The sequence below is a fragment of the Vidua macroura genome, chromosome 5, assembly GCF_024509145.1.
Source record: "Vidua macroura isolate BioBank_ID:100142 chromosome 5, ASM2450914v1, whole genome shotgun sequence".
Classification (NCBI taxonomy): domain Eukaryota; kingdom Metazoa; phylum Chordata; class Aves; order Passeriformes; family Viduidae; genus Vidua; species Vidua macroura.
The window spans coordinates 30,448,511-30,475,827 of NC_071575.1; the positions used below are offsets into that span (position 1 = coordinate 30,448,511).

A 27,317-nucleotide genomic window follows, 5' to 3' on the forward strand; every position below is an offset into this window, starting at 1 on the left:
GCCACGCCCCGTCTCATGACCTCACGCCCCGCCATACTCTCTTCGGGCACTCCGCGCTGTGTGAGGGCGGCGCGCCCGGAGCGCCCTCCTGCGCTTTGTTAACTGCCTGAATAGTCATAGACTGCTGCAGGTTTTAGGGATTTGCGAGATCATCCACTCCCACCCCTCCTGCCACGGGCAGGGACACCTTCCAGTACCCCAGGTTGCTCAGAGCCCCATCTGGCCTTGGGCACTGCCAGGGATCCAGGGGCAGCCACAGCTGCTCTGGACAAACTGTGCCAGGCCCCATCACCCTCACAGGGAACAATTTTTCGTTATATCCAATCTAAACTTGTTCTCTGTCAGTGTGAAGCCATTCCCCCTTGTCCTGTCACTCCAGGCCCTTGTCAAGAGTCTCTCCTTTCCTGTGGGTTCCCTTCAGGCACTGCAAGGCCACAATGAGATCACCCCAAAGCCTTTTCTTCTCCAGGCTGACCAATCCCACTTCTCTCAGTCTTAAGGATTAATTAACAGCAATGTTTATCCAAAAAGCACCCAAACTGAGGTGTGCAATAAGATACGGTTTCAGCCAGGCTCCCTTAAATTTTGGTGTGAAAATCAGCAACTAATATCCACATGTGTCTTTGTGCTTGTGCTAAACATGAAACACTTCAATATCTTTAATTAATGTCTTCACATATTATGTCTTCACAATATGCCTTCAATGATTCCTAGACAGTTTCTCACAAAACCAAGAAAGGTGTATGCTTGGCAGTCCTAAAAATAACATAATAAAAAACAATCCTCCTTTATCTCCTATGCCCACACAGAGGTGCTGAGCCCCTGTGTGCCCAAGCAAATATTTTCTTTCATCGTCATGGTTTGCTGAGTGTGCATCTGGCTCATCTGGCTGTGAGAACACATAAGTCCATCATGATTTACTTATTAAACCTGGGAATTAGCACTGGGAAGTGAAAGAATATTAACAGACTAACCTAATGCTAAGAAGGTTGTGCCTCAGTCCAGGTATGCACATTTAGCTGCAGGGATGGAGTTATTTATTCCTGTTTTTTCTATGACAATAACATGCCTGGCTCTGTAATCCTCATGGTTTTCTCTTTCAGGATGAAAGCTGCTGCACCAGAAACTCCCCAGTAAGTGCAGTGATTGTAACACCACTGGCTACAGAGAAGGACTCCAGGACTGAGATGCTGAGGCTTAGGAAAAGGGAGATAACTGAGACAGACACTGGGATCCTGGAGTTTGGTGGGAAAAAAATTTGGCAGGAAAGGCTCCAACTTGAATATTAATATTTAAGGAAGGGTGGAGACCTCAGTGTACCCATGCTCTGCTTTCACTGTGCTCTGACCTGGCTGGCTTCCAGCCCAGGCTGTGTCTCCACTGCTTTTCAGTGTGGGTCAGCTTGTGGGGACTTGGCAGCAATAGCCAAAGCTCCCATGGGAATGTCCAGCATCCTCAGCGTCTCATAAACTTTCCTCTTTCCATGACCCAAAGACCTGCTCTGCCTTTTCCTGGGAAAGGACTGAGCGTGCTGTAGATCTGCAGGGTGTTTGTTCCAGCTGGCAGCTTTTACTGTCTCGCCCAAACGTGCCCGTTGTGCTGGTGTGAGCCCTGCCTGCTTTGGTCTGTAAGCCTGTAAAACTCAGTGTTTTCACTCACACCTCTCTAGATTGACCAAAGAGGTTTAAATAATTCTTTCTCCCCTCAGGGAAGTGTAAGCACCAGACTAGAGGTGACAAACCAACACTTTATTTGTTGGCCACCTTGACTGGAAAAGCAAAATATTTAGGCCAGAAATGCACAGAGATGTCTACATGCTTCAGAAACATGTTTTATTCCCAGGGTCTGCTTGATCCCTTACATTGTCAAAGGTCAGCATCTGATGCTTGAGGTGGTGGTTTTGTCAGGCAGAACTTCTAGAAGTTCTTTGCCCCACTCCTTTGGAAATGCTGGCTACGTGTGCGTGAGAACAGCACCAAACACTCCCCCCATTCCCTTGAGACAGAAAAAGAGGAACAGAGCACAGAGGCAGCCTGGCCTCAACTCTTGCACAAAAACCACGTCCGCTGCCCTGTGCAATGGGTTTGACAAAGCACTGGCTGGGTTCTGCTGCAGAGGAAGCCAATATCTATAATAACACCCATGTAGCTACCAAGGCTGTTCTCTGCACATTCTCTTTTTCTTTGTTAGACCCAGGAATGACCCAGATTCTGTGCTGATCTAATTTGCCTTTGATCAGTGTTCAGTTTCTGTTAGCAAACACACTCTTTCACTCTCCTCAGGATCTCTGCATTTTTCTTATAACAGTGTCTAAATCAAAAGACAGATTTAAAAGACATACAAGTACACAGTTGGTTGTGAAATTTCTGGTGATGCTACTGAGCTGTAATTTTATTAAAGATTAACTTAAATTTATTGACACCAGTGATGATGCTGCTTGTAAGTGAAAATTCCCTGGGCTCCCATCTGGGCTCTTTCTGCTAATGTGAGTAAAGAAGTTGCAATTTTTTTTATAGACAGAATATGTCCACTGGCTTTTGTATTTTAAATGAAAGCACAGAAGAAGTTTCTGCATTCAGCTGATTAACTGGGGCAGTTGATAAATCCAGGGCACTGGATTTTTGTTATTTAGCTTGTTTACTCTGAACTGCAATAAATACTAACCAGAGATGGTAAAGAAAATTTCTGTTAAAATTAAGGATATTCAGTTTTGAGATAGTTTAATTTCTCCTACCAGTGTCAGAAGGAAGCTTCACTTTTAAGTGTTTTAAGTGGGCTGCATATCTTGTTCCCTGTGCAATTTTGTGTGTCTTCATCACCAGGGGCTTTATTTAGCCCTAAACTGGTTCTTTGAAGGGGTTCATGGATGAGAGGTGCAGAACCCTTGTAAGACTGGTAGCTAGAATCAAGCCATTCTGGCTTCTCTACATACATATATCTAGTTTAGACCTAAAGCTATGTTTTTCAGAAATTAATTATGATGAAGAAGAAGATGTCACAAGTACCAACCAAACAATAATAAGCTTTAAACCATCTGAAGGTTGATTTAGCCACATAATGAATGCAAGTTTCCCAGGACAGGCACCAGCACCTGCTTCCACTTGCTTCCAGTGGCACATGGAAAGTTCTGCCTTTCTAAAACATTTCCAGCTTATAACACCTCCTAATATTCACAAGATCACACTTAGCAGTTTCAGCTGTAAATAGAGATGCATTTGTTGGGTTTTTTTTCCTTCACCACCTTTGATTTTTTAAATCTCAGATTAATTATCACCTTCTGTTCTATTGTCAAATAATAACTGGATACAGAATAAACAGGACTAGAATGTCCTATCTATTTCAAGGCTTTCAGACTTGCAGTGCTTCTTTCTGGGCTAAAACTTCATCCAGAGACATAAAATCCATTTGGCAAATAATCCATGATGCAAGATAAAGTGAGGCAGGAGCCTGCTACAGGTGCCTCTGACTTCCTGGTGTGAGTATTCCTGCAGTGAGAGCGCTGTGAGTTGTGGCGCTGTCCTCAGATTCTTGTGGGAATTGGCACCTCCTGCCTCTCCTGTGCCTTCCTGCCAGGCTGAGTGACAGTCCTCAGCGGGCAGGAGGAGCGTAAGGGGAGCACAGCTCATGCCTTGGACTACGGGAGGATTGCTGAGCTTCTGGCTGCCTTCTCCCTGCTCAGAGTATTTCTCAAGAGAAAAACTTCTTCCTGGCATGGCAAGTGGGTAAGAGATAATCATACTAATTCTCCTCTAACAGGCAGGTTAGTGGGGAGATGAGATATATTTTTCTGTAAAGAGGGTGAATATTACATGACATGCAGCACAGCAAGAACCCTCTTCCTCTTTCTGTTCTGTTTTACTGACTCACTGCAGTGTAAAACATCAGTGAGGCTACTGAACCACTAGCTTAAAATAAAGGTGATGCTAAAATGAGATTTTGCTTTAATATAACTGGTAACTCAGAATCAGTTCTTCAAACATCAGCTGCCTGCCCAGGACCTTGACAGATTGTTCCACTTTCATGTTTGACCCTTGACATTGCCTTTTCCTTTCCACATACAAAACCTGCCTTACGTATCTTTTGGTATTTCAAATACCAGCTTTAAATGAAAAAAAAAAAAATCACTGGACTCAAATAGAAGGCATAGAAGACATAGAAACTGGCATAAGATGAAAATCTAGAAAATTGTTTCTATCTTCGGTTAGCTATAAAAGCTGTCGCATGTATTTCACAACATTTGAACCAAGTTTTTTAAATTATTGGAAACTTCTTGTAAATGGCTGCTCATCAGGTGTCCCAAATCCTTTTCTTCTCTATGTAAAAGTTAAAGGCTGTATAACATTGCATGTCGTTGAAAGGATCTCTGAAAGTAAATCTACTTTGGAGAAGGTGTTCAATCAGACCTTATTTGCAGGGCTTCATGTGACCCATTTGCAATACCTGTTCTTCTTGCTCTAACACTGTTGACTTGCTCACATTATTTGCCACTGACCTTTAATTCTTTTCATGTCTTGAATAATTTCTGATTTATAGCAATAAATTTGATTGTAGCATTGTTTTGGGTAGAATGAAGAATAAAATGGAGATGTTAGAGTTTTTTGGGTCTAAACACACTGCTGGTGCATCAGTTGCTATTGCAAAGAGCCTCCCCCAGGTTTTCTCAGCTCTTAAAAATTCAGACTGAGTGTTGTTACTGGGGTGGTGCTTTGCTCACGTAAGCACATCCAAGCAAAGCTCCAACTGGACAAAATCCAATTGGCCAGACTTCTCACACAGAAATAATTAATTCTATGTGAAAGCATAAATCTAACAACTCAGAGCTTTCACCATAGGGAAGGGATTGAGAATTGGTGATAGAAATCTCTGTTTTGAGTCACCCATGCCATTGTGTTGAAAACCAGGGAGAAAATACACAATACTATTTTCCAGGACAACCTTACCTACATGCTGGCGTGTCATGGATTTCCATGAAGGTGTTGGGCATCTTCTCATTGAAGTTGTCTCACCCTGTATGTGTAAGCTAAGTTTATGGCCCTTTTTAAAGAGATACTATCCAGAAAGAGTTTTTACAAGATGACTGTATAAGTTGCTAGACAAGTTTTTTGCATTGGCAAGGGTATATTATTTTTTAGTCTTCAGTTGCAGCATAAACAGGTGCTCTCTCTATTTGGAAATTAAAGGGACAACAAAAAGGAGAGGAGAAGTCCATGATGATATTATGGTAGCACCTAGCAGAGATAAAGGACAGTAAAGGCTTTTACTTCATAAAATTTAGTGATTTCAGTTTTGGGACAAGCTTCCTGAATGGAGAAATACATTTAGTAGAAGTATACTTATTGAACAAAAATGAGGATTGAAATCTGTAGGTACACTCTTACTGTAACCCTCTCTTGAAATAAATAATAGGCTGGAAATAAATAAAACTGCTGCTGTTGGTGGCTTCTGGGGCAGCTCCTAGGGACATTGAGCAAGGGCCTCGTTTGGGCTGCCCAGCCAGTGTTGACAATGCCCCACAAGCCCCACTTACTGTACAAGCAGAGCCTGGGGTTTGGGCAGGGGCTGAATTAAGCTCCTCTGTTACAGCCTCCTTCTTCTCCACTGTGAGATCCATGCAAGTACCTGTTCCAAGCACAAATCTTCCTTCACATTTCTGTTTAACCCTGGCAAGAAACATATCCTTTGTCTCACATACACTAGAATTTCTAATAATTTTTTCAGGTATTGACACCTGTTCAAGCCCAGTTAAAAATTCAAATGATCTTTTAGATTTCCCATCCACAGCTATCCCAAAGTACCAAAGAACCTGAGGGAAAATGGACCATCAGTGCCTCCAGCGTCGCTCAGGAATGCAGCAGCTCAGATCCACAGCTGCAGGCGGGCTTGAGGTGTGGCAGCTGCTGTAGTTATGGTTATCTGCCCTACTCTTGAGCCTTTGCCCCAATCTTTGTTTGCTCTTCCTGCTAGAGAGCATGGAATTTGCCACTGGCAGGAGGATGCAGCGAGTTATCTCTATCCCGGGCAGAGCAGGAGAAGATGTAACACTAATCAGAGGTTCAGAGCTGGGCTTGAACGTGCCTTGGTTCAGTCTGGGAAAACCAGTTGTTAAAATCATGGCAGGTTGCCCCAAGAGCTTTTTGAAAGAAATACCAATTGTTGACAGATTTCTGTACTTTTCTTCTTTTCTGCAAAACATCTTTTTTGGAGGAGAATTCAAAATTATCAAGCGCTTCTTCTCTGGGCTTTGATGCATATGCTGGTTTGTAACTGATTGATTCCACTGTCAGTTAATTAAAGATTAATCCACCTCTCTTTTTCTCCACTCTGTTGTCCTGATCCCCTCTTAGTGTGGACATAATGTACTTGAAACTGGAGCTACCTCTGGGTGCTTCATCACAATAACAACCTGTCATGGTTTGACACTGGCCAAATACCAGGCACCCACAAGAATCATTCCCTCACCCTCTCCTACCACATCTGGGCAGAGGAGAGAAAAAAAATGAACAAAGGGTTTATGAGTTGAGATAAGGACCAGGAGAAAACACTCCAAGGCCAAAACAGGCTCAACTTAGAAGTACAAAGTGAATTTATTACTAGCAGAGTCAGAGGAAGATAATGAGAAGCAAAATAAGCCATTAAAACACATTTTTTTCCCCAAGCCCCTCCCTTCTTCCCACCAACAGTGCAGGGAGACAGGGCATGGGGGTTTTTGGTTAGTTCATCACCCAAGATCTTCTTCCGCTGCTCAGGAAGAGAAGTCCTTCCTCTGTGAGACTGTGGGGTTCCTTCCCGCGGAAGGCAGTTCTCGATGAACTTCTCCAGTGTGGGTCCACGAGCAGCAGTCCTCCCAAAACTGCTTCAGCATGAGTCTCTCTTCCTACGGGGCGCAGTCCTCCAAGGACAGGCTGCTCCAGCCTGGAAGCAAGGGCCCTCTCTCTCCATCAGGTCTTCCACTGGATCACAGCTTTCTCCAGGCATCCACCTGCTCCAGTGTGGGCACCTCCCCCACGGGCTGTGGCTGAATCTCTGCATCCCCTATGGATCCCCATGGGCTGTGAGTGGATCTCTGCATCCCCCATGGATCCCCAAGTAGTTATGGGGGCTCCATGGGCTGTGGGTGGATCTCTGCATCCCCTGTGGATCCCCATGGGCTGCAGGGGCACAGCTGCTTCACCATGGTCTCACCATGGCCTGCAGAGGAACCTTGGCTCCGGCGCCTGGAGCACCTCCTCCCCGCCTTCTGCACTGACCTTGGTGTCACCATGTTGTTTCCCTCACATAGTCTCACTTCCTCCTCTTCTCTGGCTGGGAATAGAGCTGTGCCAAATTTGTGTTGATTTTCTTCTTAAATCTGTTATCACAGAGGCGTCATCACCATCACCTCTAACCAGCCCAGCCTTGGCCAGCAGCATGTCCATCTTCAGAGCCACCAGGGACTGGCTCTGCTGGACACAGCAGAAGCTCCCAGCAGCTTCTCACAGAAGCCACCTCTGTGTCTACACCAGCTACCAAAAACCAGGCTATACAAAACCAACACATAACCCTACCTAAATTTTGTTGATAGACAAATGGACAGACTTCTGAAAACTGTACACTATTATGCAGGACAAGACTCCATTGAAAATTAGGGAAAGAGAAGCTTGGGTAGGTATGTGCATGAGAGATCAGTGCATGAGGGATTTTTATTGTATGCAGACACAACGTTTAGAGCCTTACTTACCCTTTGTCACCACTACCATTATGCTGGCATAATATCTCTATGCATAATCACATGGCAAAGGAAAACATTCTGTGTGGAATCTTGCTTGAGGGAAGAGTTTATAAGACTGCTGTGAGAAAAACATCATAGGGGGAATTTTTTGCTTCCTGTTCTGCTGGCCATGTTGCTGCATGCTGGGAACAATCTCCTGCTTGCCTCTGGTTTGTGCACAGAATCCTCGGGAATGAAACACCATCTTCCTTTTTATTTCATTGCATGAAAAACCACAGGAACACTTATCAACATGAACTTTGTTGTCTGACAATCTAAGGGAAGACTCAGGTTTCCTTCCAGTTTACCTGCATTCATTAAAAAGGGATGTGGACCATAAGTATTGTGGTTTTTACAGCAGCACTGACAGGAAGCTGTGGGGAGAAAGAGAAAGTTGATGCCAGGCTGATATCCAGAATATGGAGTGGCATTAGAAGACTCTAGAAGTGACTTGCAGAAATAACAGCATGTGCCTTTTTTTGTGCCTTACATGTATTCCTCTGTATTTCTTGGCAGGAAGGCCTTAAATCGTGAACTTTCTAAGCTTTTCAATGAGATGTGGGATGCAGATGTTCACCGCCTTAGGCCTGGGAAAGACTACACAATTGACGTGCAGGTAACCAATTGCTAAGTCAGGATTAAGGGCAGTGTGGTGCTGCAGGAAAAGATGCCTTTTGCTTAAAAAGTTGCCTGTGCTTTGTCATGTCCAGTGGGGAAAACATCCCTTAGGAGAGGGAATGGTACGGAAAACACAAATGGTTCACACTTACCTGGACTTTGGTTACAAGTGGAGTCTCTCAGGTGTCTGTCTTGGGTCCTGTAATATTTCATCTCTCTGTCTGTGAGCTGGAGGAGGAACTAGCCTGCAATTCTTCCAGTTTTGCAGATGACAGCAAACTCTAGTGATGAAATCGGTATGCTCAGGTGCAGGGCTTCTCTTCCACTGGACATAGGCAGGCTGGAGGAATATGCTAAGAACATAATGAAATTCAGCAAAGGAACAGGATGCCCAGAGAAGCTGTGAAATCTCCATCTTTGGAGGTTTTCAAGACCCCAAAAGAAGACACCCTGAGAAATAGTCTGAATTCAGTGTTAACCACACTTTGAGCAGCACTAGAGATGTTCTGCTCCACCCTGTATGTTTCAGTGTATGAATGACAGCTTGTGCATGTGGTCTGGGTGACTTGCAGCAAGGGAGAAAGGGAGATAGGTCCCAAATCATTCTTAGGGAATAAGGGAGGAATTTCAGAAATTCCTGGGTTTCTCTGTGAGAGCAGGGAGTAGCAGAGAGGGGTGGGTGAAGATTTCAGGACTGTTACTTCCAGACCCAGGGAAATGTGAGGGAGGAGTGAGAGATTTCAAAAGCAGCCATTTCACTCCTTGCTAGCTCAGTGCATTGCAAACATGACCATGTGTTTTGGCCACAAATTGCAACAGGCCGGAATATTCGCAATCCAGTTTTGTACTCACACAAGAACCCACTTTATTTTGATGTTACTCAAACACTTTATTCCAGTGTTGCTTCTTATTATAACAGATAATTTCCTGTTGCTGATAAACTCAAAATAGTGGTACCTACCTCATGCCAAAATGTGTGTGGGGAAAACTTCTCCCATATGGTTTCTCCATTTGTCAGAACAAGGCTCTAGATACCTCTTGCCTGTGTTAACAAGCTGCTACTCATCTTCTATCTTCTTTCCTTGAGAATGCCCTTTATGAAATATAAATTTGAAAATTTTCAGGAAAGCCTCCTTAAAACTGCACAATCAGAAGGTACCCAAATCTCTCGTTTATTTATTTGTGGTGGGAGGGAGCCCTTGCTCTACTTACTTCTGTTTACCATTTGTGATTTATATAGTATAATGACGCAGCTGGTTACTGAGCAGAACTGAACTATCACATGGGCCATTACAATCATCTCTGAGTAAATAGAAATTTCAGGCTCTTACAGATGTCAGAGATTGTCTTTTTTCTTTATGCTGGCAGTTCTGTAATATTGTCTCTCGCTTCACAGGAAGACAATTCCTAGCAAAGAATCCTGATAGCATTATGGGGTTTGGTTTGGCTATCACAAAGGCAGGCACTGTCTCCTCAAAGGACATCTTTCTCCTTACATTGTTTTCCTCTGTTTTTCCTAGGGAAAAGCGGGTCCAGCACAGCAAGGTGACAGTGCTGTCCAGGATAACGCAGCCAGACATCTGTTTCACAATGTAAGCGAAGAACGCCTGAGGAGCATAAAAACTTTTGCAAGTGAGACCTGTTCTTTTGTTAATGGTGGATGTGATATAAAAAAATCTGTGCTGTTTTTGAGATGTTTGCCTAAAATATAACATTATATATATTTTGGATGGTGGTGAGGATCATCAGACTGCAGGTCGTTTGAAGGGAGTTTTTGTAACAGTTGCTTGGAGATTACCTGAGCCTCAGGAGGAACATCCTTTTGTGCCCCAGGCAAAATCTGAATTATCTGGCTCTTCCTACAAAGTAAAAGGGATGAGACACTTACCAGCTTGAGAAGTGGCCCAAGGGACTCTCACAGGGTTCAACAAGAGCAAGTCTTGGTGCTGCACCTGGGTCAGAACAGCCCCTGGGATCAATCCAGGCTGGGGATGAGCAGAGGGAGAAGCCCTGGCAGAAGGACTTGGGGGTGCTGTGGGTGAGAGTTGGCCCTGCCCCAAGCCAGAATCCCCCTGTGCTGGGCTGCACCCAGAGCCCCAGGGCAGCAGGGCAGGGGGGATTCTGCCCCTCTGCCCCGCTCTGCTGAGACCCCCCTGCAGGGCTGCATCCAGCCCTGGGCCCAGCACAGGAAGGACAGGGAGCTGCTGGAGCCAGGCCAGAGCAGGGACACCAAGGGGATCAGAGGGATGGAGCAGCTCTGCTGGGAGGAAAGGAAGGCTGAGGGAATTGGGATTGGTCAGCCTGGAGAGGAGAAGGCTTTGGGGTGACCTCATTGTGGCCTTGCAGTGCCTGAAGGGAGCCCACAGGAAAGAGGGAGAGAGACTCTTGACAAGGGCCTGAAGTGACAGGACAAGGGGGAATGGCTTCACACTGACAGAGAGGAGGTTTAGATTAGAATTTAGAAATAAATTCTTTCCTATGAGGGCAGTTGAGACATAATGGTGAACAGTTTGTCCAGAGCACTGCCCCATCCCTGGCAGTGTCCAAGACCAGGCCGGATGGGGCTCTGAGCACCTAGGATAGTGGAAGGTGTCCCTGCTCATGGCATGGAGATTGAACTGGATGATCTTTAATGTCTCTTCCAACCCAAACAATTCTATGATTTTATGCATTGAAAAAGACACCAAATTCATCTTTGCTCCTTTACTCACAACTTCCAAGCCCTTTCAGATAGTGCCAGACCCACAGCTAGGTCTTGCATTTCTGTTGAGGGCTATGCTTCAGCCATGTTTATGAATGTATGTTTCCTTCCCTAATTTTTCTCAAGCTCAAGACGTCTGATATAGGTTTATGATCTGTTATTCCTCTACTGAAATCATGCCCACAAAACCTTGTGCCAGCATAGCTCAAGGTCCTAAGCCTGTGCCTATAATTGTGGTGGGCAGATGTGATTTGTTTTGGTAGAAGGTCATTATTACTTCAGCACTTGAATCCATAAGGAAGCTCAGTAGCTGTTTATCTTTTAAAAGGTCTATAAAAAGTACAGCAGTGATCTGGCCTTGAGTCACCTTGAGGCCTACACTTAACAGTATACCTGAGAGTAGAATCTGACATATAAAGGAATGGCTTTCTCTAATGGGTGTTAAGGCATATTCTATGGTGACTTTTTATGATGGCACTCTAATGTCTGGATCAGGCATATGAGCAGACTGAAAATTCTGAAAGTTTCACATTTTCTGCAGCTTTTATTTCCTTATTGGACAACTATGAGACATCAACTGGTGTAGCAGAAGTAGTGACTCCAGAAGAAACAGCTGAAAACAACTGTTTCATTGATGCTATCTTAGCAACAGAAGTCATGAGAGTGAGTAACACAGATCTTTTTTTGTTGCTGAAAACACTGATTAAAAAAGTAAACTGTATATCTATCTTGGTTTTCTACCCTTCAGCTAGCTCATGACTATCTGCTGAAAAAAAAACTAGCAAAGCCAAACCTTGCTGATTTCAAACATCAGCTTTATGACATCTGGTTCCAGCTCTATGCCAGGAAAGAAGGAGACAGGTATGTTTGATGGGTGTGGGCACTGATAATCTCTGTGCTATTCTGATTTACTCGAGTAAGCCCAAGTGCTATCTTCTACACACAGAACTGGAAGACAGCTTCAGAATGGCTTCAGAATTACAGACAGCAGGTTTAGATTGGATATGAGGAAGAAATTCTTACCTGTGAGGGTGGTGAGGCCCTGGCACAGGTTGCCCAGAGCAGCTGTGGCTGCCCCATCCCTGGCAGCATCCAAGGCCAGGCTGGATGGGGCTCGGAGCAACCTGGGCTAGTGGAAGGTGTCCCTGCCCATGGCAGGGGGCTGGAATGAGATGGGCTTTAACATACCTTCCAAACCAAACCATTCTACGGCTCTGTGAAACATACAAAAGACCTGTATATTCTTTTTTCTATTTTTCTTCTTCATTACAGACCTGATTCTTGTGGTTTTGAACACGTTTTTGTTGGAGAAACAAGGCACAGTAAAGAGATCTTAGGTTTGCATAACTGGGTGCAATTTTACCTTCAGGAAAAACACAATCAGATTGACTACAAGGGATACGTGGCTCGGAAGAACAAAACCAGGGTAAGAAAAAGCCTTTGAGGGCCTTTGCAAGTAAGACAAATGGATCCAGAGATAAAAGTTGTAATGAAACAAGTGTAATAATGCAATCATAGGCTCAGTGTTTTGAACAGCAATAAGTATATACAGTACATAACTGTATATAAGAAGAATGAATAATAACATATTTTCTAGCTTCATTTTTTGCAAAAACTGTTTTAAAAAGTAATGCTGGTGTTTACAGAATTGCAACACTGCTGAGGCTTAGCTGGGATAAATAGTCATGTATGCTCCAGAGGTCAGGGAAAAGATTTTGCTCCAACTATAGTATGGAGGCATACCAAGGATGACTAAATCGTACAAAGCTCTCAAAAATCTGGATTCAGAAATTCTACCTGTCCAGTCACAGCTGTGTTGGAGATTATTCTGTTGTTTCATTTATGCTTTCAGCCTGATAAAGATGACCAAGTTTTGAGCATCCAGTTCAGCTGGAAGGGCTCAGTGAAGCCAGTCGGAAGCACCTTTATTGGTGTCAGCCCGGAGTTTGAATTTGCCCTTTACACAGTCATTTTCCTGCTATCTGAAGAAAGAGTCACATGTGAAACAGTGAAGATAGATGAGTACGAGCTACAGGTGGTTGTCTGGCGCCATGGGCACCACATTGGAACAGCATATCCAGTACTGCTCAGCACCACTAGTGAAGATTAGTGAAGCGAGCAGGAAACTTCTTTTTTTAAATTGAGGGAAAAGAGGAGTGGTGAAGAGAGGAGGAATGGATGGGGGGTGGACAGGACCAGACAGCAAAGTTAATATGTTGTATTATACAACTCATTTCAAATAAAAATTGATGACTGTCTCTTTTGGTCTGCAATGGAGTGTTTAATCAGTAGTGTGCTGTAACACTGTCTGAGAAATCATGAAACATACTCCTGCTCACATTAAATTTACATCTAAATTACATCAGTCTTCCCTTCTGTACTTTTCAGCAAATAATGGCATTTAGGAAAAAATTCTATTAAAATTGATATACATATTTCTCATATTTATTAGCCACTGCATATCTAAAAGAGCAATAATCACACATTGCTTACACTTTACCTTCCAGACAGAAGCTTTGATTTGGCACAGGCAGAAATCCAGGATTTTTTAGTCTCTTCTCATTTCATAAGAGGTTTATTTCAAATGCATTATTACAATATAATAACCTGAACACACAGGGAACACATTTAGGTGGGGAGATGGTCATCAGATCCACAGCAGGCCTTAAAATATTTTCTGTTTCTTTAACACAATTTTCATATACTCCCTATGTATTCCTGAAACACCTGGATGACAACTTCATGCTACAGGTACTAAGAGAGCTGACTCAGAAAGATGCCCTCCCTCCTTAATTTTTTGCCTGTCAACAGAGTGGATCTTGTGATCCTCTTGAGTGGAGATTGATGGCTGTCTTGGCCACAGTGAACATGAAGTGATACAGTTTAAAATCTTTGGTGACAGGAGGAAAAGTGCCAACAAAACTTCAACCCTGGACATGGGAAGAGCGACTTCAGGCTGCTCAGGGAACCAATAAGTAAAGTCCCCTGGTGTAGTGGTTTTGGTTCGTCAATTTGAGATTTTTGAGGTCTTGAATTTGAGATTTTGAGAAAAAAAATTGAGATTTTTTTTTTCCTCAAAATTTGAGATTTTGAGATTTGAGATTTGATTTGAGAACCAACACACCTGGAAAAATGGTTTTAAAGGTCCTGGGGTCCATCAGTGCTGGTCAGTTTTTAAGCACCAATTCCTGAGGACAGAGGAACAGGCAATTCCTAAAAATCGGAAATCAAGCAGATGAGGCAGAAGGCCACCTTGGCTGAACAGGAATCTTCTTATGGAGATAAGGTAAAAAAGGAAGGTGTATGCCCAGTGGAAGCAAGGACAGGTGATGTGGAAGGAATACAGAGATGCTGCTCACCACTGTAGGGGGAGAATTTGTGTGGCCAAAGCTCCATTGCAATTGAAGCCACCAGAAATGTTTGGGACAATAAAAGGATGGTTTTAAAAATACATTAATGGCAAAAGGCAGTGCTGAAATTACATCAGCCCATTACAGGATGAGGATGATCACCTCACAAACAGGGCCATGGACAAGGCAGAGATGTTTAATGCTTTCTTTGCCTCTGTCTTCAGCACTGATGATGGACTAGAGAGGTCCCAGCACCCTGAGCTAGAGGACTGTGACTGCGGATGAGAATGATAAACTCTGAGTTAACCCTGAAGTTGTGAGGGATCTGCTGCTCCAGCTGGATCCCTATAGGTCTATGGGGTGTGACGGGATTAATCTGAGAATCCATAAAGAGCTGGCTGCTATCATTGCGAGGCATCACTTGATAATTTTCCAACAGTCTTGAGAATCTGTAGAGATGCCAGTTTTCAAAGAGGGCAAGAAGGATGACCCTGGAAGCTACAGGCCTGTCAGTCTCACTCCAGTCCCTGGTAAAATTATGGAGATTATTATGATTATTCTGGGATGTATTGAAAAACACCTGAAGGACAACACAGTCATTGGTCGCAGCCAGCACATCTTCATGAGAGGAAAGTCCCGCTTTTCAAAAATAATTTCCTTTTATGCTAGGGTAACCCACCCAGTTGATCAAAAAACATCAGTAGATGTAATCTTTTTGGATTTCAGTAAAGCTTTGGATATCATCTATCTCAGTGTGCAGCACACAGCTGGATAAACACACTGTGTGATGGCTGAGCAACTTGCTCACGGGTCAAGCACAACGAATGACAGTACCTGGGTGACAGCAGACTGGAAGCCTATCACTTGTGGGGTTCCACAGGGCCCCTCTTAGGCCCTGCGCTCTTAAAAATCCTCATAAAAACCTTGGATGCAGGACAGGAAGGGATACTAAGTAAGCTTGCAGATGATACAAAACTGGGAGGAGCTGTTGACTCCCTCAAGGGCGAAGAGACCCTGCAGAGAGCCCTGGATAAATGACAGGGCTGGGCAATTACCAACTGCGTGAAGTTAACAAAGGCAAAGGCTGGATTCTGCACATGGAACAGGACAGCCATGGATGTACAGACAGACTGGGAATGAGAAGCTGGAGAGCAGTGTTGTGGACAGGGACCTGGGGGTCTTGGTTGATGGCCAGTTGGACATGGGGCAGCAGTGCCCTGGAAGCCAGGAGGGACAGCCCTGTGCTGGGGCAACAGGCCCAGCATGGCCAGACAGGGCAGGGAGGGGATTGTCCCACTCTGCTCTGGGCTGGGATGGCCTCACTGTGAATATTGTGTTTTGGGTGCCACAATATAAGAAAGATCTAAAGCTGTTAGAGAGTGTCCAAAGTAGGATTTTGGAGATGGTGAAGGGCCTGGAGGGACTATCAGGCACAAAACCACAGAGCTGTCACAAAGAACACCTGCTCTGGGGACTAAAAACCAACTCTGGGGTAGGTCTAAGGCACTCGGTTTCCTTCAGCCTGGGGAACATCTCTGCAGCCAAGGTCCCCCAGGTCACACTGCATGACTGGACAACTCTTCCGAGTCCTGTTTCATCTTTGCATAGGTGGCAGGGCAGAACTGGGAATAGAGCTGAGCCAGCAGAGCCTGGGAGGGGATCTCCAACTTGGTCCCGTGGCTCAGTTTGTTCCATATGTGCACTGCATAGGTGTTCTTAAGGAGTTTCTGAAGCTCCAAGGCACTGACTGCCTCAAACAACTTCTTCCAGTCCTGCCAGGGAATAGGATAAACAACTTCTTGGGCAAGAGCACTCACACCTTTGCAGCTCATGCTCTTGATAGTCCCGAGGGAGCACCACTTCTTGAAGACACGAGTTAGAAGCTCTGGGCCCTGGTGCCCCCAGACCCAGCCATTGTAATTCTGCACAAAGTCCTGCATGCACAGCTCCATGAACTGGTGCTTGGCCTTAAAGGACAGAAATGCCCCATTCAGTTCATTGTCATCCTGAATCCCAAGGGCATTGGTGAGGTTCTCTAAGTTCTTAAGCACAATGAAGTCTGTATCCAGGTAGATGCCACCAAATTTCCACATGAGGACGATTCTGCAGGCGTCAGAGAGGACATGTAAAAAATGAGGCTCCTGTTGCCGCTGAGGCTGCAAGAACCACTGTGCCAGAGGCGTTCCAGAAAAGAGCTCTGTCAAGTCTAGGGGCCGGATTTCCACGTTGGGGAAGCAGCTCAGCAAGGAGAAAGCCCAGTGCTTGGGTAAGGAGGCGTTCCCTTTGGCCAAACCTTTCATGAGCACCACAACTCTTGATGCAGGGTGTGTCCTGGCCGCTGACTCCACAGAGCACGAGAACAGGTAACTTGGGGAAGTTTGCTCTGAGGTCTCCACAAAAAACACATTTCCTGTGGGAGGAGAGGGCCCACCAGCAATGTCGAGGGCAGAAGGCACATAGTGAGCACAGCTGATCTCAGCAGACAAGCCGTAGGTGGGGGCTCTGCTCTTTGGGTCCTCCCAGATGCCCCAGTACAACTTGATGTAGGCAAAGGATACAAACCCAATGATGAGGATAAACAGGGCACAGGGTTTGTGGCTGAGCACCATCCTGGTCAGCTTTAGGAGGCAGCTGGGCATCCTGAGCATTTTTTCTCCAGCCAGAGCATGCTCTCCCGAGACAGCCATCATGATCTGAAGGCAAGGAAAGAAGAGAAAAAACCTGACAGAGAAGGCAGCAGAGTAAGAGCCTTCCTTTACAGGTGTGTCCCAGCTTCATAGCAGTGAACAACAAACTCTGGGAACACCATTAGAGAACTCATCTGTCACCCTCTAGAACTTCAGGTCTCTGTCAACATGAGACCTGAGACACGTATGCAAAACCCCAGGCAGGAGGAAATAGGAATGTTCCTTATGACCATTCCTGGAGCCCTGTCAACAGAGACTGTGTGGAGCTGCTGCCCACTGACAGCTGGTTATCATGAGGGGACTTGTTTTCTCCTGATACACAAGGTGTCCTTCCCCCAAACCAAACATAAACCTCAGTCTTCCAGTTGTTGAGCTGGCAGTTGCTGTCTTTCCAAACCAACCACCTGCCCCTGCAGGGAGCCTGGCCCATTATTCATGGCAGCCTAGCCTGGCAGGATGGATGGAGGCTGGGAAAGGGATGGATGCAGGGCAGCTCAGGAGGTAGATGCAGACAATAAAGTCATGAACTGCCTTGGTAAAGGGATTGTCAAGGCTGCTTCCCAACCCTGCCGACAATCCCAACCCTTCCCTACATGGGCCCTGCCCTGCTCAGTTCTCCCAGTGGATCCTGCTGGTGGACAGGCAATCCCTCCACTCTCCTGCCCTTACTTCCTCTCTTTTCCTGGCAAAAGGGAGGGATGGAGTAGAAGAGATTATTAACAAGGCAGCAACAAACAGGTAAGTCAGTCTAGCTCCATCCCCAGCGTTAACATCAGCATTGCTGCCCTTGCTTCTCCTTATAGCGAGGGGCAGCAGAAGCAGCACCTCCTGTGCCCACCACAATGGTCAGTGGGCAAGGGCACATGAAGAAGCAGTGAGGAAGGTTGTTGCTTTTAGGACCAGAGGAAATGGTCTCAAGTTGTGCCAAAGTTTGAGTGGACATTACTCAGAATTTTACTCCCTGGAAGAGTTAGCAGGCATTGGCACAGGCTGCCCAAGAAAGTGGTGGAGCCACTGTCTCTGGTGGTATTTAACAGACATGTAGGTGTGGCACTTAGGGACTTGGTTTAGTGCTGGACTTGGCAGAGCAGGCTTTGGGGTCGGGCCCAGGCACTCAAAGGTCTCTTTCATCCTAAACAATTCCATCATTTCCCCTGCCTCCCTGAGCTCCATCTCAAAAGCCCCAGGACAGAAAGGTTCAGGAAAGGGGAAAAGCTTTAATCCAGCAGCTGTAACCAAAGTGGCAGGGAACACAACAAAGCACCCAGCTGGCACAGTCCAATTTGTCATTGCTCCTTGATCACTGTGCCTGGGTCACATACGGAGCTTCCCCTGTAGCCAAAAATGCCTTGTCAGCCACACTGGGAGGCACCCAAATGTCAGAGCACGGAGCCACCACTCTGCACCAGGCACTGGGGGACAGAGGAGGGGGCAGCCAATACACAAATGATCAGCTCTGGATCACCAGAAAGTTTTCTCCTCCTGCACAGAAATACCAGCTTGTGCTGCCAGTGCTACAGGCAGCAAAACCCAGCCCACCCTGCCTTTTACAGACCCCTTTACATTCCCCACCCTCCACACAACACAGCTGGGTTAACCCTGTAAATCATTTTTTGCTTTGCAAGCACAAGGAGAGAAAGCAGTAGAGGCTTGGTGGGAAGTTCCTGTGTAGTAGAGGGGCAGGAGAGCGTCACATTAATCTAACCACAAGCAATGTTCAAGGTTGTTGGCGCATTTTCAGCAAAGGACAGAACATGACTACCATCACACCTCTACAAATGTAAAAATACACTTCTGCTTTTGGAGTGGACAAGGCAACGCTTCACTTACTGCATTAGCCAGTGCAATTCTTTTACAAAATAAACACAGGAAGCCTGGCTCTGTTTCTTCCTCTGAAAATACAATGGCCACTGCAAAGAAACTGCAAACTCTACTCACCTGTCCGTGCTTTCAAGACACCACAGAATTCACTGCTCAGCTGGAGAAGAGTTTTAAGAGGTAGGTGTCTGTGAGAGCGCCTACAATTCTGTGTTCTGTACTTCCTCCTTCTTAAAAGAAAGTACAAGAGAAAAAGTCTGAATACGTGGAAAAACACAATAGATGAAGGATGTGACATCAGACATTTATCCAGTGAGCAGCGCATAAAAAGGATGTACGTAGTGCGGCAAAGAACCCATCGAAATAAAAAGTAATCATAAAAAAAAGGACGAAATTCAAACCTCATTGTCACTACACTTTAAACTTTAGTCTGCGGCAGGAAAATGTTTGGTTTTGTTTTCTCCTCCTTTGTTAAAATTTCCCAGCGTTCACACTGCTTCTGGGGCTGCCGTGATAACTGAGCTGAGCCTTCCATAGAGCTGCCTGCTCCCACCCCAAGCCCTAAGTACAGAATGCCCCCTTGGAAACACACGCTTTCAACCAAATGCTTTACTCCTTCATTAGGGAATAGTCCCTCATACACCAGGAACCTCACTGAAGGACTTTGCCACATTCAGGTGTCCCTCATTCTATGGCAGCTCCCCCTTGCCGCTGCGATCAAGGATGGCTGACCTTCCCGAGCATGAGACATGCTGGCACATTCATAAAATCCCTCCTTTATCAGTACAGCCACTAAATTCAGGGATTACTGCAGTTCCTCCTCAGCTGCCTGTAAGAAATATTGCTCTGTAGTGCCCCAGACCTCTCTCGTCTCCCTAAATCCTTTCATGCATAGCAGCACCATGGATGGACTCATGACAGGTCTTCTCCCAGCACAGGGACTCCACAACCACTCTGGGCTACCTGATCCAGTGTTTCTCCACCCTTCCTTTCATTCTAACTTGCCACACTTCAATGTGTGCCCATGGTGTCTCCTGCCATCTCTGCATTGAACACAGGAGAGTCTCACTTGTGTCCTTCACCCACCCACCTTCAGCCAGGTGTTTCACACCCTGACCAGACAGCCCAGCCTGCTCTAGTGCAAGAAAAGTCAGCAGAGCCCTCCCAGCCTCTTGTCATGCACCATGTGCTCCAGTCCCCTTCTCACCTTAGTGGCTCTTTGCCAGATTTGCTCCAGTATGGACACGCCTCCCCCATGCTGGGATTCCAGAACCAGCCCTCCAGGTGTGTCTCACCAGTGCTGAGTGGTGGGCAGTGATTTGCATTAGGGATAGATGGATGATCCACAGCATCCACTGCCTACATCCACAGTGGCATCTTCAAGTTACCAGGTGTCTGCTGGAATCCCACCCAGCAGACAGGAGACACTCCAGGAAGTTCCTGGAGCATGTGCTGGAGAACTTTCTGATACAGCTGGCAAGCGAGCCCACCAGGGAAGGCCACCAGGGGATCTGCTGTTTGCAAACAGAGGAGCACTGGTGGGAGATGAGGTTGCCAGAGGCCATCTTGGGTACAGTGACCGTGACACGATTCAGTTTCAGTTCTTGGTGAAGGGAGGAAGAAGGAGGAATGGGGTCAGCAAAACCACTGCCTTAGATTTGTGAAGGACAGGCTTTGGTCTGTTCAGATCACAGGCTGAGAGAATCCCTTGGGAGGCAGTCCTGAGGGGCCAAGGAGCCCAGGAAGGTGGACGTTCCTCAGGAAGGAGGTCATCGAGGTGGAGCAGGAGCCCATTGCAATGTGCCGTAAGCTGGTTCAAGGAAGGCTGGCCTGGATGAACAGCAAGCTTCCACTGGGACTCAGGAAGAACAGAGGGTTTAGCAACTCTGGAAGAAGGGTCAGGCAACTCAGGAAAACTACAAGGATGCCATGAAGTTAATCAGAGAGAAAACTAAAAAGGTAAAAGTCCAGCTAGGAAGTCAATCCAGCCACCAGTATAAAGGTTAAGAAAAAGAGCATTTCCAAATGCATTAATGACAAAAAGAGGCCAAGGAGATTCTCCATCCTTTATTGCATGCTGGGGTGGGAACATGACCTCCAGGGATGAGGAACAGGTTGAGGTACTCAATACCTTCTTGACCTCAGCCTTTAACCAAAAGCCCTGCATATCCAGCCCCCTGAGCCAGAAGACAGAAACAGGGAGCAGAACAAAGTCCCCACACTGCAGGAGGAAGTTGTTAGTGAGCTGCTGTGCTGCCCAGACATGCACAAGTCTAGGAAGATGCCATCCTTCTGCTGGGAGCTGCTGAAGCAGCTCACAAAGGTCCTCTCTCCATCATTAATCAGCAGTCCTGGTGAACTGGAGAGCTCCAGGGAGGTTGGACAATGTGACACCCCTGTATGAGAAGGCTTGGAAGGACAGCTGGGGGAACCAGAGGCCTGTCAGCCTGACCTCAGTGCCAGGGAAGGGTATGGAACAGATTACCTGGAGTGCAATTCCATGATGCGTGCTGCACCACTGGGGCATCAGGCCCAGCCAGCATGAGTTCAAGCAGGTCCTGCTTGACTGACCCAACCTCCTTCTGTGAACACCCAACGGTGGGAAAGGCTGCGGATGTTGTGTACCTGGGCCTTCAATAAAGCCTTTGATCACTGCTCCCGCAGTGCTCCCCTGGAGAGCATTGTCCTTGTAGCTCACGGATTTAACAGGTTCCCTGTTTGCTGGGAATAAACTGCCTGGATGGCTGGGCCCAGGAAATGGTGGTGGAATTAATCCAGCTGGCAGTGGGTCACTGGTGCTGTGCCCCAGGGCCCACTGTCAGAGCCAGTCCCGGTTCATATCCTTGAGGTTCATCAAGACCTGAAGTGCCAGGTACTGCCCCTGGGTCACAACCCCCAGCACCTCCAGGCTGGGAAGAGTGTCTGGGAAGAGCCCAGCAGGAAAGAGCCTGGGCCTGCTGGTCCACAGTGCATGGCCAGGAGGGCAAGAAGGCCAATGGCTCCTGGGCTAGGTCAGCAATGGTGTGGCCAGCAGGAGCAGGGCAGTGACTCTCCCCCTGTTGTGGTCACTGGGGAGGCCTCACCCCAAAGTGCTGTGTCCAGTTCTGGGCCTGGCACTGCAAGATAGACATTGAGGGGCTGGAGCGTGTCCAGAGGAGGGAACAGAGCTGGGCAAGGGGCTGGAGCACAAGTCTGATGAGGAGTGGCTGAAGGAGCTGGGGGTGTTTAACCTGGAGGAAAAGGAGGCTCAGGAGCGACCTTACTGCTCACCACACCTCCCTGATAGGAGGGTGCAGCCAGGTGGGGGTCAGGCTCTGCTCCCAGGGAACAGGGGACAGGATGAGGGGAAATCACTAGAATGGTCTGGGTTGGAAGGGACACTAAAGATCATCTTGTTCCACCCCTCCTGCCATGGACAGGGACACCTTCCACTATCCCAGGTATCTCCGAGCCCCATCCAATCTGGCCTTGGACACTTCCAGGGACCCAGGGGCAGCCACAGCTTCTCTGGGCAAGCTGTGCCAGGGTCTCACCACCCTCACAGGGAAGAATTTCTTCCCATATCCAATCTAAACCTACTCTCTGTCAGTGTGAAGCCATTCCCCCTTGTCCTGTCACTCCAGGCCCTTGCAAAGAATCGCTCTGCACCTTTCCTTTAAGCTCCCTTAAGGCAGTGGAGGGCCATGATTATGTCACCTCAAAGCCTTCTCTTCTCCAGGCAGAGCATTCCCACTTCTCTCAGCCTTTCCTCCCAGCAAAGCTGCTCCATCCCTCTGATCCCCTTGGTGTCCCTGCTCTGGCTGAAGCAGCTCCCTGTCCTTCCTGTGCTGGGATTCCAGAGCTGGATGCAGCACTTCCTGCACAACGGTAGGTTCAGCTTGGATACAAGGAAAAATTTCAGAGTGCTTAAGCACTGTGTGCCACAGGCTCCCAAGGGAAGTGGTGGAGTCTGCATCCCTGAAAGTGCTCCAAAAAATGAGTACACATGGCACTTTGGGATAAAGGCTAGTGGGCGTGGTGATACAGAATTGAAGGTTGGACTCCCTGATCTTGGAGGTCTTTTCCAACCTTCATGTGCTTCTGAGTTTTTATTTTTGTCCATGGCGACAGTGCTCGGAGTCCTGCACCTGCTCCTTCTGTTGATGTGGACATGTTGTCCTCTGGACGTCCACAATGGTCTCAATATTCCAATGAAAGGGATGTAATCCTCCTCACAGCACTGCAGAAACAGGCAATGCTGAGCCCCTTCAGAGTGCAACAATGGCTGCTTAGATGTTGGTATCTACAAGAAATACTTCAGCAGAGCAAGGATCTTTATAATTTCCGCTCCTCAAGGAACTGCTTTTGTCTATTTGTTTTCCTGAGGAGTCCCAGACAAGTCATCCCACTGCTGTGGAATCCGAAACAGTAGGAAGTATAATTTGAACTTTTCTCTCTTAAGACATTTAGAACAAGTTCATACTGAGCCATGCAGGGACCGAAACTGTTTTCTGCTTCTAAAAGCAAATTTCATATACACTTCATGTATTTCTCCATGTGTTAAGGATCTTTGCCAGCCATGGATTCTGCTCTGAGCCCCAGCAATCTGTGCCCTTTGGCACTGCCTGGTATCGATTCGCAAACTCAAAAATGCCACAGAGAGCAAGCCAAAGGTACCTACAGCGGTTGAATCATCACAAGGGGCTGCTCAGGCTGGGATTTACAGGAGGAACCATTGGAGAACACCAAGAGAGGATCAGCAGAGGAATGCTGATGAATGACTTTAACCTTCCTTGCAGCAACAGGTCTCGTGAAGGACAGGAAGAGATGCTGAAGTCAGGTCAAGCTGTAAATTTGAAACACAAAGGATCTGAGTCAGATATCAGAAATCAGGCACAAAACCACAGAGCTGTCACAAAGAACACCTGCTCTGGGGACTAAAAACCAACTCTGGGGTAGGTCTAAGGCACTTGGTTTCCTTCAGCCTGGGGAACATCTCTGCAGCCAAGGTCCCCCAGGTCACACTGCATGACTGGACAACTCTTCCAAGTCCTGTTTCATCTTTGCATAGGTGGCAGGGCAGAACTGGGAATAGAGCTGAGCCAGCAGAGCCTGGGAGGGGATCTCCAACTTGGTCCCGTGGCTCAGTTTGTTCCATATGTGCACTGCATAGGTGTTCTTAAGGAGTTTCTGAAGCTCCAAGGCACTGACTGCCTCAAACAACTTCTTCCAGTCCTGCCAGGGAATAGGATAAACAACTTCTTGGGCAAGAGCACTCACACCTTTGCAGCTCATGCTCTTGATAGTCCCGAGGGAGCACCACTTCTTGAAGACACGAGTTAGAAGCTCTGGGCCCTGGTGCCCCCAGACCCAGCCATTGTAATTCTGCACAAAGTCCTGCATGCACAGCTCCATGAACTGGTGCTTGGCCTTAAAGGACAGAAATGCCCCATTCAGTTCATTGTCATCCTGAATCCCAAGGGCATTGGTGAGGTTCTCTAAGTTCTTAAGCACAATGAAGTCTGTATCCAGGTAGATGCCACCAAATTTCCACATGAGGACGATTCTGCAGGCGTCAGAGAGGACGGGTAAAAAATGAGGCTCCCAGTGCCGCAGAGGCCATAAGTACCACCTTTTCAGAGGTGTTCCAGAAAAGAGCTCTGTCAAGTCTAGGGGCCGGATTTCCACGTTGGGGAAGCAGCTCAGCAAGGAGAAAGCCCAGTGCTTGGGTAAGGAGGCGTTCCCTTTGGCCAAACCTTTCATGAGCACCACAACTCTTGATGCAGGGTGTGTCCTGGCCGCTGACTCCACAGAGCACGAGAACAGGTAACTTGGGGAAGTTTGCTCTGAGGTCTCCACAAAAAACACATTTCCTGTGGGAGGAGAGGGCCCACCAGCAATGTCGAGGGCAGAAGGCACATAGTGAGCACAGCTGATCTCAGCAGACAAGCCGTAGGTGGGGGCTCTGCTCTTTGGGTCCTCCCAGATGCCCCAGTACAACTTGATGTAGGCAAAGGATACAAACCCAATGATGAGGATAAACAGGGCACAGGGTTTGTGGCTGAGCACCATCCTGGTCAGCTTTAGGAGGTAGCTGGGCATCCTGAGCATTCTTTCTCCAGCCAGAGTCTTCTCTCTTGAGACAGCCTGAAGGGAAGGAAAGAAAAAAACCTGACAGAGAAGGCAGCAGAGTAAGAGCCTTCCTTTATAGGTGTGTCCCAGCTTCATAGCAGTGCACAACAAACTCTGGGAACACCATTAGAGAACTCATCTGAACCCTCTAGCACTTCCAGTCATTCTGAACTTGAGACACGTATGCAAAAAACTCTGGGAAGGGGAAACCAAACAAATCGCAAACAGCACAGAGAACTCTGCTGGCACAATCCCGTTTGTCATTTCTCCCATGATCACTGTGCCTAGGTCACATATGGAACTTCTCATGTGACCAGAAAATGGCTTCTTAGAGGCAATGGGAGGTGTCCTAATGCAAGTCACGGGCACTTTGGGGACAGAGGAGAGGCAGCCAATACACAAATGATCAGCTCTGGATCACCAGAAAGTTTTCTCCTCCTGCACAGAAATACCAGCTTGTGCTGCCAGTGCTACAGGCAGCAAAACCCAGCCCACCCTGCCTTTTACAGACCCCTTTACATTCCCCACCTTCCACACAACACAGCTGGGTTAACCCTATAAATCATTTTTTGAACTGCAGAAGACAAAGGGGCACAGACAGGTAGGACAGAGCCGGCGCTGTAGAGAAGGCACAAAACTCACCTGTCCCTGCTTTCAAGACACCACGGAATTCCCTGCTCAGCTGAAAGGATGTTTAAGAAATTAAAGTATATGAGGATGACTACAACACTTTGGTCTGTCACTTGCTTTTTATGAAAAGGAATGGTGAGCATTTGAAGGAAAAAAAAGGGAAGGATGTGACATCATTCATCCGTAATGAGAGCTGATACAAAGGTCACAAAGATGCACCGTGAACAAACCAGTTAGTTAAAAAGTAATGAAAAAAAAAAAAAAGAGGAGGAAATCGAAACCCCACTGTGGCTACACTTTGAGATTTAGACTGGTGGGAAAGTGGCTTGATTTGTTTTCTCCTCCTTTGCTAAAATTTCCCAGCGTTCACACTGCTTCTGGGGCTGCCGTGATAACTGAGCTGAGCCTTCCATAGAGCTGCCTGCTCCCACCCCAAGCCCTAAGTACAGAATGCCCCCTTGGAAACACACGCTTTCAACCAAATGCTTTACTCCTTCATTAGGGAATAGTCCCTCATACACCAGGGACCTCACTGAAGGACTTTGCCACATTCAGGTGTCCCTCATTCTATGGCAGCTCCCCCTTGCCGCTGCGATCAAGGATGGCTGACCTTCCCGAGCATGAGACATGCTGGCACATTCATAAAATCCCTCCTTTATCAGTACAGCCACTAAATTCAGGGATTACTGCAGTTCCTCCTCAGCTGCCTGTAAGAAATATTGCTCTGTAGTGCCCCAGACCTCTCTCGTCTCCCTAAATCCTTTCATGCATAGCAGCACCATGGATGGACTCATGACAGGTCTTCTCCCAGCACAGGGACTCCACAACCACTCTGGGCTACCTGATCCAGTGTTTCTCCACCCTTCCTTTCATTCTAACTTGCCACACTTCAATGTGTGCCCATGGTGTCTCCTGCCATCTCTGCATTGAACACAGGAGAGTCTCACTTGTGTCCTTCACCCACCCACCTTCAGCCAGGTGTTTCACACCCTGACCAGACAGCCCAGCCTGCTCTAGTGCAAGAAAAGTCAGCAGAGCCCTCCCAGCCTCTTGTCATGCACCATGTGCTCCAGTCCCCTTCTCACCTTAGTGGCCCTTTGCCAGATTTGCTCCAGTACGGACACGCCTCCCCCATGCTGGGATTCCAGAACCAGCCCTCCAGGTGTGTCTCACCAGTGCTGAGTGGTGGGCAAGGATCACCTCCCATGACCTTGCAGGCCATGCTCCACAGGCTGTGAGTACATCTGCTGGGTCCTGATCAGCTTGTGGTCCGTGGTCCACCAGGCTCTTTTCTGCCCAGGTTCTTTCCATCAGAATGCTGCCTATAATTTTCATAGCCTTGCTTATTAAATTTAAAAGCCAAGTTAACCAATACAGGGTTTGAAATATGCACACAAAAAATGTGTCCGAACAAAAATTGCAAAATGCAAAGAGACACCTCACTGCACAATGTAAACCCTGATATAGAAATATCATCAAGGATCCCTTGTTCCAAGCATATATGGATAAAACAAAGGAAACAGACACAGGGCTGCTATCACAGGCGATCTTTTAACTTCACTATGTAAAGACTGCCACCAGTCTGCTGCTGATGGATCTGCACATGCTCATGCCTACTTTTAGTCCACCCTGCCCTGAGGAAAGTGATTTCCTGC

General features: G+C 46.9%; 3 protein-coding genes and 1 long non-coding RNA gene across 7 annotated transcripts; 1 reads left to right on the forward strand and 3 right to left on the reverse strand.

Moving 5' to 3' along the window:
- The first annotated feature begins 57 nt into the window (after window positions 1-57).
- LOC128807114 (poly(U)-specific endoribonuclease-like) lies at window positions 58-13,324 on the forward strand. Of its 4 annotated transcripts, XM_053977211.1 has the most exons (8): window positions 58-1,005; window positions 1,104-1,133; window positions 8,264-8,363; window positions 9,886-9,997; window positions 11,608-11,729; window positions 11,815-11,927; window positions 12,339-12,492; window positions 12,919-13,324. In XM_053977211.1, exons 2-8 carry the CDS (start codon window positions 1,105-1,107, stop codon window positions 13,174-13,176), a joined length of 888 nt encoding a protein of 295 aa, XP_053833186.1. In that variant the 5' UTR covers window positions 58-1,005; window position 1,104; the 3' UTR covers window positions 13,177-13,324. The 4 variants fall into 4 exon arrangements, with proteins under 4 accessions (XP_053833186.1, XP_053833187.1, XP_053833190.1 ...); XM_053977212.1 differs by lacking the exons at window positions 58-1,005; window positions 1,104-1,133 and adding an exon at window positions 3,629-3,722; XM_053977215.1 differs by lacking the exons at window positions 58-1,005; window positions 1,104-1,133 and adding an exon at window positions 7,069-7,645.
- On the reverse strand, window positions 7,906-9,848 carry LOC128807115 (uncharacterized). Its single transcript, XR_008437053.1, has 3 exons — window positions 9,327-9,848; window positions 8,518-8,718; window positions 7,906-8,121 (listed from the first exon to the last, which is right to left on the reverse strand). It is a non-coding gene; the product is annotated as an uncharacterized LOC128807115 (long non-coding RNA).
- Window positions 13,325-13,327: 3 nt separating the features above from the next.
- On the reverse strand, window positions 13,328-19,092 carry LOC128807112 (lactosylceramide 4-alpha-galactosyltransferase-like). The gene is made up of 2 exons (XM_053977209.1): window positions 19,042-19,092; window positions 13,328-17,109 (listed from the first exon to the last, which is right to left on the reverse strand). Exon 2 carries the CDS (start codon window positions 17,104-17,106, stop codon window positions 15,973-15,975), a length of 1,134 nt encoding a protein of 377 aa, XP_053833184.1. The 5' UTR covers window positions 17,107-17,109; window positions 19,042-19,092; the 3' UTR covers window positions 13,328-15,972.
- Window positions 19,093-23,919: 4,827 nt separating this feature from the next.
- Window positions 23,920-25,786, reverse strand: LOC128807553 (lactosylceramide 4-alpha-galactosyltransferase-like). Its single transcript, XM_053978025.1, has 2 exons — window positions 25,675-25,786; window positions 23,920-25,047 (listed from the first exon to the last, which is right to left on the reverse strand). The coding sequence occupies exon 2, from the start codon at window positions 25,009-25,011 to the stop codon at window positions 23,920-23,922; it is 1,092 nt and encodes a 363-aa protein (XP_053834000.1). The 5' UTR covers window positions 25,012-25,047; window positions 25,675-25,786.
- Window positions 25,787-27,317: the final 1,531 nt, after the last annotated feature.